Below are 17907 nucleotides of genomic sequence, written 5' to 3'. Positions count from 1 at the left end.
ACTCACTTATCAGCCAACTAGTTTAAAAGTCTGACCACCAACTTGAGACGTGTGCAAATGAGTTGCAATATCCTTCTTTCTACAAGAATAAGCAAGTCCAGACACTCTCTCAGTCATTCGAACAACAGTTAAAGCAGACAACATCTAAGACAAACAAACAACAACCAATAACTAGAGTTGCGTTTCTATTCGAGGCAAAACGCTCAAAAACCAATTAGCCTCTTGGTTATCCCACCGGTCTATTCATTTATAACTTTATCACACCAGAGTTGCGTTTATAATTTTTGCCAAAACACTCAAAAACCAAGCCAAAACAGAGTTGTGTTTATATTTTCGGCCAAACGCTCAAAAGCCAATTTAACCTCTGGTCACCGAGGATTTTCTCTCAGTACTACAAGACAAAACAAACAAACAACAAACTTGTCTCACCAAATCTCTCCACTTCAGGGCTTGGGTAGTTCGTGGATCTGCATTTACTCCCAGCGACGTCAAGACCCTCACACCGACCCCCCAGCAAAACTCAGCGCTGGAGGAGATTTAGGCTGTCGACAGTCCTCCGGCGTCGGTTCTTGGCACCGCGAGGTGATGGGACCCCGGCTCACAAAGGACTAAATTATGCCATGGATTTTATCAATATGTTTACCAATAAACCCATTTCCTGCAGCTAGAGAGAGAGACAAGAATCAATAAGGCAGACATACAACCAAATCATGATTTAGTGGCAAGTGCACAGGGCAAATGCCCTGAACAGCTGGTCACAGAGTTTATTCAAGCAGAGAGATAAGAGAGGAATGGGAGTGAATCATGTGTGGGAGAGGGTGAGTGTGTGTGTGTATGGGAGGACAAGAATGCGTGTGTGTGTGTGTGTGTGTGTGTGTGTGTGTGTGTGTGTGTGTGAATGCTTTCAGGACATTCAGTTAATAGATCTGTTGATAGGACTAAGATAATGAAATACAAAATTTCCATAACAGGGTCCTTGTTCAGACTCTCGCTGTAAGATGAGGAGGAATTTTCTTAGAACACGCTCGTTCACAAGGTTGTTTCTATTGAGAAAATGATTTTAAACACTTCTCAGCATTCGGATGCCTCCTCGGAATTTCCACTTGTTAAAATTCATTTCTGGGAAAGCAACAAACCTGTTTTATAATTTAAGTCTCAAAAAGCCCTGAGGTCAGCTTCCAAAGAGACAACTTCAAAAAACATAGAGGGGCTTTAATGAAGTGTGTGTGTGTGTGTGTGTGTGTGTGTGTGGGGGGGGTAGTTTCGAACACTTTTCTCTTGATCACAAGACAAAGCAGAACACCTCTTACCTGCTTCAAAATTACAGTAATGCAACTTTTTCAAACTGTGGTGATGAGTAAACTTCATCTTTAAATGGTAAATGGAACCCCCCAAGGCACTTTACAACACAACCAGTCATTCACCCATTCACACACTGGTGGGGATGAGCTACTGTACAATGGGTCTTTTCATATCATGGACCATTTGATTTAAATTACTGTCAGCTCGGTGGCCTAGTGATCTGTAGTAGTATCTGCCCTGGGACTGGGAGATCAGGGTTCAATTTCTGGTTAGGTCATACCAAAGACTTTAAAGAATTTCACCAATATGTGATACTGACTTTATCTTTATGAGTGCATCATGTTGCTCATAAACAGGAATGAAAAAAACTCTATCTCAGCCTTTGTCCACATAGGGAGCCTAAGTCACTTCCGCATCATGGGTTCCCGGAAGAACAAAAAAAAAAAAAAAAGAACGGAAATCAACGGGGCTAAAAACGTTATTTTCTAATCCGCTTTGCCTTATGCCCAGGAACACACATATGTTGTACCGCAATTGAAATGAAAAGTAATGATGGGTGTTTTGACCACGCCAGTCATGTACTTTGAGATTTATCAGCTTGTAAAAGTTCATAATTAGCATGACTACAAACTAGAAATCGGCACGTCGCATATGTGACGTCACCACATAATCTCCTCCCCCCTAGCATAGCTGCTACTTGCCACATGACCAAATTTATGGTGGTTATTTCCTCCTGTGGGAAGTTTGCTGAACTTACAGCCCTTTTCCCTCAGTTTTCTCCGTGTCTGGTTCGATGACGTCACTTTCGTGAAGCACATTTGTACTCTTGGACTTATTTTCACACAAAACCTAAAATATCGTTCCCCCCGTTCAAAAATAAGTGCATTCTTGGTAACAAAATGTGTCTTTAAAATTCACGTACATCATATGTGAAATTCATGGCACATAACAAGCGGATTAGAAAATAGCGTTTTAGCCCCGTTGACTTGCATTCATTTTTTCGTTCTTCTGGGGACCCATGGTGCAGAAGTGACTTAGGCTCCCTATTAGCGTACTAGCACGTTTTCTTCAAGCACACGGAAAAGTCTGGGATCTCCAATCTTCTACCAGAGGAATAGTGCTTCAGGGTTTTCTCTGTATTTTATCAGCTCCTGATATTTTTGATATTGTTCCTGACATCTGTTGGAGTCACAGGTACAGTTTTCGGGTCACTGGGGACTAGAAAAACCTGGAATCACCGAGGCCTTGACTTCGCTAGTCCATTCAGTCCTTGGCATCTCTTCTTCTATTTCTCCTTCCTGATGTTCCAGCCATTTGGTATCTCTACATCTTTCACCGCTGCCTTGTTCTGCATCTTTTGGACCATCATGGTGATGCCTGGTTGGTTAGTCAACAGCCTGGGCCTACAAGTCCCACAGTTTCTTAGCTTCTCAATCACTCTCCACCGCTCGTGGTGGAGCCTCCCACTGTGATTGTAGGTCCAGACTCCACTGCTGTTCATGGCTGTCAAAGTTACCGCTTCATCATAACATTCAGGCATTCATTAAATGAACCAGTGAACGTTTTATTGCATGTGAACACACTTTTATACTTATCATATGTTTTTTGTCTGCTTCTCACTCTAACCCTGACCCTCAAATCAGTTTTAAGACTTGCAAAGATGCATTCTGCATGCAGATTAAACACTGAACTCGAAACAAGGAAGTTATTAAAATCATAAGAAGCATTTCTGATGTTTTAGTGAAGTAATATTAGTACAGAAACTGTGTGAGTGAACCAAACCGTGCACGCAGCTGATGACCCAACAGTCTTTCACAGCTTAACAAGATCACAGGAGAATCTGCATCCTCGTGCAAGCACGATGGCAGCTTTTTATGTAGCCTCGGAAACACTCTCAGACCCAAACTGTACACGCTTGTTGTCATCATGTTTTTGTATGTTCTCCAGTAAGCTTGTCAGGACTGCTGCATGAGCTCAGGTCTACATCTTTACCTGTTTGTCCTTCTGGTAGACATCTCTAATAAGATCCACTCCTTGTGTTTATTCCAACTCCAGCATCTCTGTACCTGTGAGACAAACACACCGTTCACATTTTGAGTCTTTGGTTCTCCAAGTTACAGAACTCACTTATACCTACAACCTAAATTTATGTTTATTTAATTCCTCAGTGGACGAAAACCTCCCAACACAAAAAGGGTCTGGCCGCTGCTCATTATTTGATGTCACCTGCTTTGAAGAACTATGTGTTCCAAATTTCCTGTCAGCAAGTTTGGTGCAATAATAGGAATAAAAAATAAGAAGAAGGTAGAAGCCTTTAGACCCAGGTTTGTGCATCTGCTGGTCTTGGCTGGAACAGCTGCATGGATTTGTAATTTTCACCAACAAACACCCAGTGCCTTTTCACTTCTCAGGATAATTCCCACCCTTTCTACTGCATCCTGTGAATGAGTTGTCAGGTCTTTTGAACAACCAGAATCAATTTCTCAGTTAATTCAAAACCTCAGCAAGGAGAAAATCTGCTTCATTTTATCTCAGAAAGGTCACATTTAACCAGTTCAGTTATAGTATTAAAATTCAAAGCTTTATTACAACCATAACATTGTGTTTTCCTGTTTGTCTCTTAAGGACTCTGTATGAATGCACTGATTAGCTGATCACCGTGAAGTGTAATTACCTCGAGAACAGCAGATGCTGTGAGACTTTGTGTGTGGAACACTCAGAAAGAACAAAATAATCACAAGTCAAAATGAAAAGAAGAGATGCTTCAGTCTAGCCCGGTTAACACTAAAGTTCACGACAGGACAGACTTTATAAAACATAAAAACCAGAAACTCAGTTTTCCTCTGGAGCAGCACACCTGCTGTCCCCACCTGGTGCTGTGTGATGTCAGTCAGCTGATCATCGTAGTCCAAAGTCTCTACTGACAACAACCTGCCATTTAACTCTAATACAGAGTGTTTGTGCTAAGGGGCACCCGCATATGTTTATTACACACACACACACACACACACACACACACACACACACACACACACACACACACACACACACACACACACACACACACACACACACACACACACACACACACACACAGCTTCTTAAACAAGAGGCAGTAACATTACTGGGATGAAGTGAGTGCTTTTCAGGGGGTTGAGGGAAACTGGGGACAGGTGTGCAGGAAAGGAAAGATGGTAAAGAGTAAGCCACCAAGAAGGTTGCCCCCAACGAAAGACTGGAGCAGACATGTAGAGAATGCCCTGGAACCAAGGCCTGTCATGTTTGGGGGAAGGTACCTAACCCAAGACATGCAGAACACAACACAGACCAAGAACGGGGTAAAAAATGTTTTATTTTAAGAAGGAACTGAGGATGCACAGAATATCTGTGGCTGGAACTGCTACGACAGCTCTGCGTCTGGAGGAGGGAGAACACTGGTGAGCATAGATTCAGATTCGGAAATCCATTTAGGCAGAGGTGTTCAGCGGGACTTACTGTGGGACGAGAGTTTGCTGGCTGGAGAAGGGAGCAGGCTGAGAGCCGAGGAAGCGCAGGAGAGGGAGCACAGGTGGAGGTAAGCGGGGCGTCCTGGTGGCTGGGGCACTGGGTTGAGATGAGAAAGGAGAGTTATGGAGATTGGTGATTTGGTCCACGTGCAGAGTATCCAAATCCTGGTGTCCAGAGGTAGGTATCCAAAAGCTGGATAGAGTGTTTCCAGAATCCTTTAAGAAGGCGGTCGTCCAACCGCTATTGAAAAAACCTGGCCTGGATCAAAATGACTATGCAAGATTCCGTCCAATCTCCAGACTTCCTTTTTTATCTAAGGTTATTGGAAAAAGTGGTACATGCTCAACTCACATCATTTACTGGAACATTCACTACTTGACCATTTTCAGTCTGCTTTTAGGCCAAATCATAGCACCGAGTCTGCACATATTTGTGTGTTAAATGACATTCTGACAGAGACTGATGCTGGTTCCTTTGTTCTGTTACTACTGCTAGACCTATCAGCGACATTCGATACAGTTGACCATAACATTCTGCTAACTAGGCTGAAATAATTTGTTGGAGTCACTGGGACGGCGCTAAACTGGTTTCACTCCTATCTGTCTGATAGGAGTTTCAACATTCACATAGGCGATTGCTCTTCTCCTTTTGTCCCGCTCCCCTGGGGAGTTCCCCAGGGCTCTATTCTAGGTCCACTCCTCTTTTCTATATATATCCTTCCACTGGGAAACATCAATGCTAAACGGGGCTTACATTATCACATTTACGCTGATGACTGTCAAATGTATATGGCTTTAAATCAGTCAAGTTCCATTACACAGCTCTCAGAATGTCTCTCAGAAATTAAAACCTGGCTAGCTTCCAATTTCCTGAAGTTCAATTACAATAAGACCGAGGCCATTCTTTTCAAACCAAAACATAATCTCCATGCTTCTGCTGCTTTTGATCTCTCCCCCCTAAACCTAAATTCATGTGTGACCAGCCTTGGGGTTAAACTGGATGCTGATTTGTCAATGAGTGCACATGTTAATGCCACAGTTCGATCCTGCTTCTTCCAGCTTCATCGCCTTACACGACTAAAGCCCATTCTTAAGAGGCCACACTTAGAATCAGTTATACATGCATTTATCACTTCCAGACTCGATTTTTCCAACTCCGTTCTAATTGGTGTAAATGTATCTGTCCTAAATCGTCTGCAGAAAGTCCAAAATGCTGCAGCCAGATTTCTTTCCATTGCAAATAAACGCTGTCACATCACTCCCATTCTGGCTGATTTACGCTGGATTCCTGTACAATTTTGAATTCAACACAAAGTTTTAACTTTTACCTACAAAGCCCTGAATGGTTTAGCCCCCTTGTACCTGTCAGAGTTGCTCATCCCCTACATCCCCCCTGGTCACTTAGGTCTGCTGATCATCTTCTACTCAAAGTCCCTACAATGAAGTGGGGAGCGTGCGTTCGCCTTTGCTGCTCCCAGACTCTGGAACGCGCTCCCTCTGGTGGTACGCCAGGCTTCTTCACTGGCACAGTTTAAATCCAGCCTGAAGACACATTTTTTTAATTTAGCTTTTGGTCAATGATCGGTCTTTTATGCTGTAACTCTCTTCTGTTTTTACTGACTTCTGTTTTTACTGACTTCTGTTTTTAGTGACTTCTCTTTTTTTTTGTGTGTTTTAAACTTTTGTTTTAATTTTAGGTGTTTCTATTTTACGACAGTTTTAATCCGTGTTTAATCTGTATGTATGTTAATTTGAATGGCTTTTTAGGTTTGACTCTGTGCAGTGCTTTGGTCAGCTGACATGCTGTTTTAAAATGCGCTATATAAATAAAATTGGATAGGATGAGGTGAAGCTGGATGAACCACAGAAGACCAGCGCTGGCGTGCATCTGGCGCACGCGGGATGGGCCGTGGCTTTGGCTGAATGAACATCGGTGTGCAGGAGAAATACAGTCCGTCTTCTGTGTGTGTGTGTTTGAGAGAGAGTGTGTTAGTGCGTGTGTGTGTGTTACCAACTTAGCAGTTTAGTTTCTATGTTTAAGAAGTATTCAGACCCCTGGTGTGACAAATTTAACACTTTTTGGGCATTATTGCTGATGTTCAGTTTGGTTGATGTGGTTCATTCTTGCTTCAATGAAAAGCAGGTGCTGCCATAGGACCCTCCCCCTCCTGAAGCACTCGCAGGTGGCCCAGTCCTTCAGCAACGGTCAGCCGCTGAGCTGCAGTCAGAGCAGGAGGCATCAACCTTTGCATGTCTAGACTGCAATTGGGTATGACATGCATGTAGTCTGTTGTATTCACTGTGTGTTTACCTGTCTATCTGCCTGCTTTCTGTCGGTGTTTTTGCCTGTCTAACTTGGTCGTGTTTTACCGTGACTTGTAAGCTCACAAATGGACAGTAGTGAAACCAAACTGGACAACGAAAACAATGAGAAAAAGTGAGATGTTCTTTTACATTTAACTGGCCTTTTCTGGCTCCATGTCTGAAGAAAAAAGAGGAAGTTTAGGACTGTAAAATGAGAATCAGTGATTCCGAACAGATTTGGGATTCTTGAGGCAGTTTCCTGCTCCTCCTCCATACTGGTTGAAAATGGAATTACAATTATCATAAACAACCCTGCAGCAGCCTGCTGTAGCTAGTGATAACAACAATCTAACACTAACATGAGCCAACTAAGCTAAAATCAACCACAAAGTAAAAAGATCCACACTGTTGGATCAAAATATTATTACTTACAAGTCCAGTAGCAACAAAGCCAGGTCACCATCAGTCCTTGATTTTGTAGCCTTCTTTATCTCCCTCAAACCGGCGTATGTTCACTCTGGTTTTAGCTCTTTGCTTCGCCTCCAAGGACATTACTCTCTTACTTTTACCTCGAGGCTCTGCCATGATGCCGACAGAAAAAGCAAAGTTCTTCTGTTTCTCTTCTTGTGCTTTTGATTGATTAACTGAAAATTGCAGCATTACAGCTAACTGATGTAAAGCAGGCAAAGAACTCCCCCTAGAGGACACCTATTGTTCCACAAAACTGCTAAGTTTGTTCAGCAGAGAGGAACAGAGTGGCGTTAAATATGAAACAGGTCAAGTTTCTAACTCAACAATCAAGGAGATCAATGTTAAAAAAAAACATATTTAGTGTTACTTTAACTGCCCACGTTTTCCACCTGTTGAATCAGAAGTGGAGAGATCTTTGTAAACATTCTCAGACCAACAACAATGGCCCTCGATAAGGAATACAGTAATCTACTCTGAAGTGAAAATACTAAGATTAGCTCTGGACGATGTAAGATGGTCCGAGGAAACCAATTCTGTCCAAATATCCATCATGCCTGTTTGGAGTGCAACAAAGAAGTTTCAGAAAGGATGGATCAGTGTAAGTGGTCAGAATAAAAACATCCTTTTAGCTCAAACCCTTGGTAAGACAGCTGAGCTGTGGACATCTGTGACAGAATGAGTGTGGGGTTTACGTGGTTTTTATGTAAAAGGACAGATGTCCTCTAGTTAAAACGAGGTGTTTCTGTTGGTGGAAACTAATCTCCAGCATATCATTTTAAATCTGCTAGCCCTCCCCACCAGTATCCCCAGCAGCCACCACTGCACTACAGACAGTAGGTGGTTTTCTGTGTGGCTGTGTTACGGTTTCATGGACAAGCCAGTGCTGTACATGTGTTTATGAAGCATGTTGATGGCTGCAGACGTCATTGAGGTTCTGGACACTCACGTCTTTGTCGAAGTGTAGAGAACAGCAGTGACAGATGACCACTGCCTTCCTTCTCTCCATGAACAGCCAAGACTCTGGGCTTGACTCATCTGAACGTGCCCTCCACCAATCTTATGCGGAGAGGGGTCAGTCTGATTTTCTGATATTATGCTACATGCTAGGTTTTTACATCAGATTTCTTCAGGCTTCTCTGCACCCGTTGTGGTGATGAACTCAGTCTTCCTGCCCCAGTCATTTCTGCTCGGCTGCCTGAGGCTCTGGGACCCAGGAGCAGGAAATCTCCTTTTTCATTTGATTATAAAATGAATAGTTCTTCATCCTGCTTGCTCTGCTTTGACTGGAACATTCCTTTTTTATTACATTACCAACTCCACCATTAGGATGTAGCATGTGCAGAAATATTCTTGTTAGTGTTGACTTGATCCACAGCGTGATTTGATCCGTTTAAAGACACCTGCAGAAGCTCACGCCTGTATGATGAGTGGACTTTATTTGTTACATGAATAATATTTCACACTGAACTGGAACAAATATAACCTGGAAAGCAAACAAGCCAACATCAGCTATATTTAACTTCAACTCAAACAAATATATGTAAAAAACGTTTTCCCCCATGAGACATAAGCAAGTGTCCCTGCTGGAAAAACCAGCGTAGTATGTTCCCAGCACATCTGCTCCAGCATCCCAGCACCAATATGCTGGTTTTTCCAGCCGGTTTAGCATCAAATCCTGTTCAACAGCTAAACTGAATTCATCAGTTCTTTTAGGTTGAGGAAGTAAATATCTGATTTCAAATGAAATGCTTTAGTTTTAATTGTAAACAGTATTTTTCTTTTCTTCCTTGAATAATTTGCAGCTTCATGTGTCTGGAAATAGCCTGCTGAGTTACAACGTTACTAAAGTCAGAGTAAATTACCTCCTCCAGATGAAGTCTGGCAGAACCATCAGCAAATGAAATGCAGGACTGCAGCCTTTTATTCATGACCCACTTCACTTTTCACTTCTCCTCAAAAATCAAACATCACTGTCAAAGTTAACATTCATGACTTTACAGATGTTTTACTGAAATATGCTAACAAGCGATTCCTGCAGACAGGACACTCAAAAGGAATTCTCATGCAAGGTTTCCTTCTGATTTATTCAGCAGACCCTATGAGCTCATCAGAAAAAAAGGCCAAGGGACCTCCAACGATCTTCTCAATAATAACTCAGAGCTTTTGTTTCTGAAACTGTAAAAAAACAATAAAAACACTGAAATGTTTGAGCAATAATAACATAAACTCACACATTTGGATGTTTTGAAGGGATTTATTCAGACCAGTGGAGCCTGTGTTCAGCAGTGTTCCCCAGGCCAGCTGTGGCTACTATTTAGCTCATCACCACCACGGTGTGAATGGGTGAATGGCTGATTATGTTGTAAAGCACCCTGGAGGGAGGGTCCTTTATTTTCTACTAGTTCAGTCAAATTATAAAACAGTAAAAACTCTGATTCCAGTATTCGACATTTATGTAATTTCATTTGTTAAAGTGAACAAAACATTTTGTTTTGAAGCAGCGTGATTGTGAGAAATATTTCGAACTGGAACTCTGTAGGATCTCCATCTAGTGTAAAACTACATCTGATTCATGGTGTTCTCTGTCCGTTTGGTTAGAAGATGTTTAAACGTCTACTAGAATGTCCTCAAAGGCATCCTTTTACAATAACATAGTTATTATATTTAATAAACACAAGTCCAACATATTGTATCACGTTTTGGGATATTTACAATAAAACTGGTCATTAGAAATCCACTTATTCTTACAGCCCAAACAGTCCTGTTAGATGAAAAGTGATCGGCCAGGGGCACATTTCCTTTGAAGGGTGTGTGTAAACCAGAAATAAAACCTCAGCTGTGAAAGGTTTTTGGATTTTCATGGCTGGATTTTTGCGAAAATCTTATGTTTATAAATGGTTTGGCAAAAACGGAAAATATTTCCCAGTCTACGCCCTGAGCAGCTGATGACCTTTTACCAGTAACTCCCCTCAAACAGCTAGCGTAAACAACTCTGGTTTATCTGCAGCAGCAGAGGACCGTGTTTCATCAGTCTGATGTAGCTAGCTCTGCTAGTCGGCCAGATTTTTTTTCTCTGGATTACTACGAGGAGAACGGATATCAGAGAGCTGGGGGAATTCAGCTGAGTCACTCAGCCTTTCTGACTCAGTTGAGCCGCATGTAGGGGTAATCTGGCCTATCTGGCATTCTGGCACTGTCCCGGTGGGTCGCTTAAATAGGTGTTGTGTTCTGTAACCACTAGGGGCAGTATAATATCTGATGAGAGAGACCAAGAAGAAGAGATGTACGGCTGCCTCCATGTTACTTGAGCTCTTCTGACGTGCTGACATTAAAGTGAGATGAAAAGTAACTACTGCCTGCTTTATTACAACTACAAAACATAACAAGCGGCGACGAGGATCTGCATGAGGACGACATGGCTCTTGCTGCTACGCCTTCTCCCCCTCCTTTTCTTCCGTGTCCGGGTGAGCCTAGCATACCGCTCGACCAGTGTTGGGCAAGTTACTTCAAAACTGTAATATGGTAATTATTACTCTTTACTGCCTGTTTAAAGTAATATGGTACATTCCAATATTGCTGTTTTTAAAATGTAAGGCATTACACTACTATAGCATTACTTGACGTTATCCTCATTAAAAAAACAATATTAGTTTAAGTGACGCTCACTTAGCTCATAACTTCCAGTGAAAGGCAGTGTGGTATCCGAGCTAGAATAAAGATAAAAAAGAAAGTAAGATAAAACAGCCACAATGATGACAGAATACAAAATTAACCTTTATATGCATTTATTACTAAGTTTACAGTATTATGCACAGTTTGTTTTATAAAGAACTGATTAGCTCAAAGGAATATGACTCACTTTGAGAAGATTATGAACATAACATATTAATGCAAATTGTGGCCTTCAATAAAAATGGCCTGTGAACAAAGAAATAAAATGCAAGCCTTTTAAAACACAATGACAATTAGCCACACAAGGCTATCCAGTCATATTTTGAAACTTAATTAGAAATAACAAAATTAAAGTGTTTGCAATTATTTTAAAGTGCTTAGGCCTATTGGCCTTGAAAGAAACAACTTTAGCCTGAACTGTGACCAGAAAAAAAACTCTGTTATACAGGACAAACATAAATTAACTGTTACTACCAAATCGACAAACTGAGGCAGCAAATGTTCAAACAAGGCCTGGAAACCTATATTGTGTGTGTGTGTGTGTGTGTGTGTGTGTGTGTGTGTGTGTGTGTCAGGTTGAGGGGCAGTTAACCTTGACTGAAATATCTATTAAAGCACATCAGAAGTAGGCGCTGAAAACGCCCATCACTGAGACGGTTGCGTTTTGGGGTGAGCACAAAGACTGCCAAGACTAAAAAGTCTTTCTACTGGTGCGCTGGATGGCGTTGGTGCATTGTAGCGGAGTGCAATTTCTTTAATTCTTGGAAAATGATGAAGACTTTCCATCACAGGAGCAGAATTCAAGTAAGATGTTACCTCTGTTTCCACTGACATGAGTGCATCAGCTGAGACACTTCCCTGGTCATCAAAGGAGAAAAAGTCCTGCTCACTTGGGGCAAAAGCAGCAGATTGAGAAGGACCGGGCATCGGGGCTACAGGTTCCTCTGTTGTTAGTGTGCGACACTCAGCTGTAAGAAGGAGAGTGATGTGGTCTCTTTTGTTCTCTTCTTTTACCCAGCGCAACTTAAACATGGGCAATGAGACAGAAGCCAGTAGGGCATCCTAGATTTATATAAATAAAGTTGTGTCTGGTTCTAGCATTTCATATTTCCTAGTTACTACTGCATGAGTTCAGATGTATTAATCCATGCACTTAAATATTAATGTTCTGATTTTATTGAAACACTTGTTTTGTAATAGTTTCTTTACTATTGTGATAAAAAATATTTAATCTCAATTCTGAGGCTGCTCTGTAAATAGTTTTCAAATAAACAATACACATCTCAACTTCTGATCATTCCATATCAATTTCAGACTTAAAATAATATATTGATGTAAACCACACCCACTTCCGGGTTATGCCACGCCCATTCCGAGTACAGATACAGATACAGATAATTTAGTTGGTTGAACAGATACAGATACAGATAGTGGTGTACTCGCTCATCCCTAATGTTCATCTTCATCAGTGCTAGCAAGCACACTGTGAAGGTATGTAAAGTGTGCTTCCTCTTCACAAATGTCCTCATCCACTTCTTCCTCCTCTTGGAAGGAGTCTTATCTCCAGCCGGTGCGGGGTTTTTCTTTGTGGAAAAGAAAGATGGATCCCTTAGGCCTTGTATCGACTATCGTGCCCTGAATGACATCACCATAAAAAATCGCTATCCCTTACCACTCATAAACACCGCTTTTGACTCTCTTCACGGAGCCCGAATATTTACTAAACTGGATCTACGCAACGCCTACCACTTGGTTCGCATACGTGAAGGAGATGAATGGAAGACTGCTTTTAACACCCCCACAGGACATTATGAGTATCTCGTCATGCCATTTGGACTAACTAATGCACCTGCTGTTTTTCAGGTCCTCATCAATGATGTTCTTAGAGACATGGTGGGCAGTAGTGTGTTGGTCTATCTCAATGACGTTTTGGTATTTTCTCCTGATCCAGAGACCCACCAGAAACACGTACATGCCGTACTTCTCCGCCTCCTCCAGAATAACTTGTTTGTCAAAGCTGAAAAATGTGAATTCCATTGTACCACTGTCTCTTTCCTTGGTTTCACTATTTCTCCCAATCAGATTGCCATGGATCCTGCCAAAACTTCTGCCGTTGTCAACTGGCCTGTTCCCACATCCCGTAAACAGCTCCAACGGTTCCTAGGATTTGCCAACTTCTATTGGAGATTCATAAAGGGATACAGTAAGATAACCACACCTCTGCATGCCCTCACTTCCAGCAAGGTCAGTTTTTAATGGAATAAGTCAGCCCAAGACTCATTCCAAAAACTCAAAGACATGTTTACGTCCGCACCAGTCCTGCATTTACCCGATACCACAAGACAGTTTATTGTTGAAGTTGATGCCTCTGCCTTTGGAGTTGGGGCTGTCCTCAGTCAGAGATCCAAGGACGATAAGGTACATCCATGTGCATTTTTCTTCAAGACTCTTTCATCCACAGAGTGCAATTATGATGTCGGAGACAGGGAGCTTTTGGCCATCAAACTTTCACTGGAAGAATGGCGGCATTGGTTGGAGGGGGCTGTTACACCATTCATTGTGTGGACCGATCATAAGAACTTGGAATACATCAAAACAGCAAGAAGACTCAACTCTCGACAAGCCAGGTGGGCCATATTTTTTAGTCGATTCAACTTCACTCTGTCTTATCGCCCAGGAGAGATGAACACAAAACCCGATGCCCTGTCCAGATCTATGGAACCCACAATAACAGACCAGGACCACGATTCCGACTCTCTGATCCTCCCACAAAGAGTTTTGCTTGGAGCATCCAGACTGGAGCTGGAGAATCAACTCCGACAGGCCCACCAGCAATATCCTGTGCCTCCCCAGCGTCCTCCTGACCGCCTGTTTGTTCCTGATGCCCTCCGTTCCCAGGTACTCACCTTATGCCACAGTTCCCATCTCTATTGCCATACAGACATCTCCAAAACACTGGCCCTCATACGCAATCATTTCTGGTGGTCTACCCTGTCTAGAGATGTTAAAGAGTTTGTGTCCTACCTGTGCCAAAGCCAAGACCTCTCGCCGACCCATGGCTGGATTGTTACGGCCATTACCTATCCCCTGCCGTCCCTGGTCTCACATCAGCATGGATTTCATCACGGGTCTTCCCCCTTCTGATGGGTTTAAGGTAATTCTCACCATTGTGGACCGATTCTCGAAAATGTCTCATCTGGTTCCTCATAGGAAACGTCCCTGCTAAAGATATGGCCGACATCGTGGCGAGAGAGGTGTTTCGCCTTAATGGATTGCCCCTGGACATCGTCTCTGATCGTGGCCCTCAGTTCATCTCTGGCTTTTGGAAGGAGTTCTGTGCTCGTTTGGGCATTCAAGTGAGTCTCATCCGGTTTTCACCCCCAGACCGATGGCCAATCGGAGAGGATTAACCAGGAGGTGGAGACCAGACACCGTACACTCTGTGAGGGCGATGCAACCTCCTGGTCTCGTAACTTGCCCTGGGTGGAGCATGCCCTCAATTCCCTTCCGTCAAGTTCCACAGGTGTTTCCCCATTCTATGCCGTCTATGGTTTTCAACCTCCCGTGTTCTCCCTGCAGGATCATGTGTCCAGGGTTCCATCGGCCCAGGCGGCTGCTCTCAGGTGTCATCGGGCATGGAGGATAGCCTGCAGGAACCTCGTCCGCTCCTCTGCAGTCTACTCCCGCTCGGCCAACCGTCGTTGCATACCTGCTCCTACCTACAGTCTTGGGCAAAGAGTCTGGTTGTCCACTAAGGATGTTCCCCTCAGGGTGGATTGCCGCAAGCTGGCTCCTCGATTCATTGGACCCTTCCCTGTGTCTAAGGTCATCAATCCTGCAGCAGTACGCCTCCGTCTCCCCAGGCTGCTTCGCATTCATCCCACCTTTCACGTCTCCAGGATCAAGCCCGTCGTCTCCTCGGCTCCTGTGCCCGCCTCCGGACCCCCTCCGCCTGCCCGGCTGGTGGGGGGTGGGCCAGTTTGGGATGTCAGGCGGCTCCTACGATCCAGGTGCTGGGGTTGGGGACTTCAGTACCTGGTGGATTGGGAGGGGTTTGGCCCTGAGGAACACAGTTTGTAAGTCACCGCTTGTCCATTGGGGACATTATTGGGGTGTGGCGTGCGTATGCCGGAGAGCAAAGGCTGGAGGAAGCTGCTGTGTATTTCGCCTCGAGACGCAGCAGACTGTGCGTGTTGGTTTGCGCTGAAGAACAGCTGTTTCCGTCAATCAAAGCCGTCTGAAGACGTTTGATGCTGCGTTTTGATGCATGTGATAAAGAAACAATGAATGAAATGAAAGAAATGGAATGTGAATTGAAAGAAAAAAGATCTGCTAAACCCACGGCAAATGCGCTCGCCTGTAAAATGGAAAATTTGCAGAAAGAACGACAATTCCACGTGAATAAAATTAAAGGGTTATCCCGTGAAATTAAAGAATTAATGAAGAATAATGATAACGCAAAAGATGTACAAACCAACTTGGAAAGATTGAATACATTGTATGATAACGCAAAAACAGCTCATGATTCGTTTATGTTATTAATCTCAAAAGATGAGCACAGCACTCAAGATGAATGGTTTGGACGCATAATAAAAAGTAATGCTGCTTTTGTTGAAGACATGAAGCAGTGGCTTCATGAAACTGGAAGGTCATTTATGAGAACCGGCCATGTTCAAGAGGCCGTGCCCGTTGTCGCTGGGCCAGAATTACCTGTTCCTACAGAGATAATTTCATCAAAGGAAGCACAGGACCCACAAGATGAAATAAAACCAGAAGATAGCATTTCAAATGTGGGAAGTAAAAGAAGTAAAGGAAGTTCAGCCGGCTCGAACTCCAGAGTGCCAAGTGCAACCTCTGCTCGGATAATGGCTGAAGCAGAAACAGCTGCACTGGTTGCCAAACAAAAACTGCTTAAAGATAAGCATTCCTTAGAGGAACAAGAGGCACAATTAAGGAGAAAGAGGGAGCAATTGGAGCTGGAAATAGACATTGCCGCTAGTATGGCAAAGATGAAAGTCCTTATAGGCTCAAAGGGATCCAGCATTAAAAGTAAATCGTCAATACCATCTGATGCTATGATGTCATATTTTGAAAAGGCATTAAAGGAAGCAGCAAGTAACGTGTTAGACATCAGGACTGGTGCTGTTGCATAAAAAAAACATGTGCACACATTACCAGAATGTAACGCTGCAGATTCACGACCACTTTTTAATACAGATAGAGTCACAACTCAATCTCAAACCCATTCTGCAGATCTCTTAACTTGCCAAGCAAACACCAGTTAACCTGCAATTCGACATGTCACATCTCAGCTTTCTGGTCAAGAGGGAAATTCCAACATTATATCTGTGATGAGTAAGCAAAATGAACTCACAGCTTTACTGATCCAGCAACAAGGCCTTTCTGCATTACCCAAGAAGGAGATGCCAATTTTCGATGGTGATCCACTTCAGTATCAGACTTTCATCAGATCCTTTGAACACAATATTGAAAACAGGAATAAAAATCCTGGAGACCAACTTTATTATTTGGAACAACACACAAGGGGACAACCAAGAGCCTGCACATGAGCCCAGAAAGAGGATTTGAAAGAGCAAAGTCTTTATTACTGCAGCATTTTGGAAACGAACACAAACTTGCTACAGCTTATATGAACAAGGCTCTTTCTTGGGTGTCAATTTGTCACGAACTCCTCCAGCTGACTGCATTCCATTCATTCCTGCCACCAACGTGGCGACTGACGTCATCACGCCTTAAGGAAGTGCTGGCGTTTCATTCATTGCTCAGTCATCGTTCTCACCAGACTTTGTATCGAGTCTCCAGGCTTACCAACCCTCTAAACCCTCAAGCTAAACCTACAGGAGATAACCACGCCGGTTATCTCCGTCTCTCCGCGTCTGGGCAACAGAACTCTCAGTCACGCTTCAGATCTGCCAACGAACCTGACACAATTAAACCGGGCTCTTCAATCATACACAATATTTCTTAGAGGTTGTTGTAATGCTATGGAGGATCTGAACTATATTAAGGAGCTTGATATGCCAGCCAACATGCTCGCCATTGTACAAAAGTTGCCCTATCGACTTATAAGTAGAGAACATTTGTCTGTGACTTTTATGAGAAACATAATCAACAAGCTAAATTCAAGGACATGATTGATTTTCTTGAAAAGCAAGTAAAGATTGCATCGGATCCAGTTTTTGGGGACATCAAAGATGTGCACACAATGAACAAAGACACAAGAAAGCCGAAGTCGCAAGCTTATTCAAGATCTAAGGAAAGTTCTTTTGAGACTTCTGTGACAGCATCTGAAAAGGAAAATGACGAGGACAAGAAAATGAAAATTAATAAAGAGCAAATGTATTGCTTGTTTTGTAAAGGAGACCGTGTTCTAGAAAAGTGTCAAGAGTTTGAAAGTAAAACACATAAAATAACCTTTCTAAAAGCAAATGGTGTCTGTTTTGGATGCCTTTGTAAAGGTCACATTAGTAAGGATTGCAGAAAGTGCTTAAACTGCAAAACCTGTGGATTAAAACATCCTCACTGCTACACATACCCCAAAAAAGGACAACAAACAATGTTCCAGAAGGAGCAATGGAACAAGCTAGGGAACATGCTGTAGTCTCTATTCAGATAAGTACTCTTACTGGGG

General features: G+C 42.9%; 1 protein-coding gene across 1 annotated transcript; it reads left to right on the top strand.

The window, feature by feature from the left end:
* Positions 1 to 14485: 14485 nt before the first annotated feature.
* On the top strand, positions 14486 to 17705 carry LOC129163336 (uncharacterized). The gene is made up of 2 exons (XM_054740484.1): positions 14486 to 14611; positions 14835 to 17705. The coding sequence occupies exons 1-2, from the start codon at positions 14486 to 14488 to the stop codon at positions 15333 to 15335; spliced, it is 627 nt and encodes a 208-aa protein (XP_054596459.1). The 3' UTR covers positions 15336 to 17705.
* Positions 17706 to 17907: the final 202 nt, after the last annotated feature.

This window comes from Nothobranchius furzeri, chromosome 5 (genome assembly GCF_043380555.1).
Source record: "Nothobranchius furzeri strain GRZ-AD chromosome 5, NfurGRZ-RIMD1, whole genome shotgun sequence".
NCBI classification, from domain to species: domain Eukaryota; kingdom Metazoa; phylum Chordata; class Actinopteri; order Cyprinodontiformes; family Nothobranchiidae; genus Nothobranchius; species Nothobranchius furzeri.
Note: the sequence above shows the minus strand (reverse complement) of the source record. Positions and strands in the feature narration are given on the sequence as shown.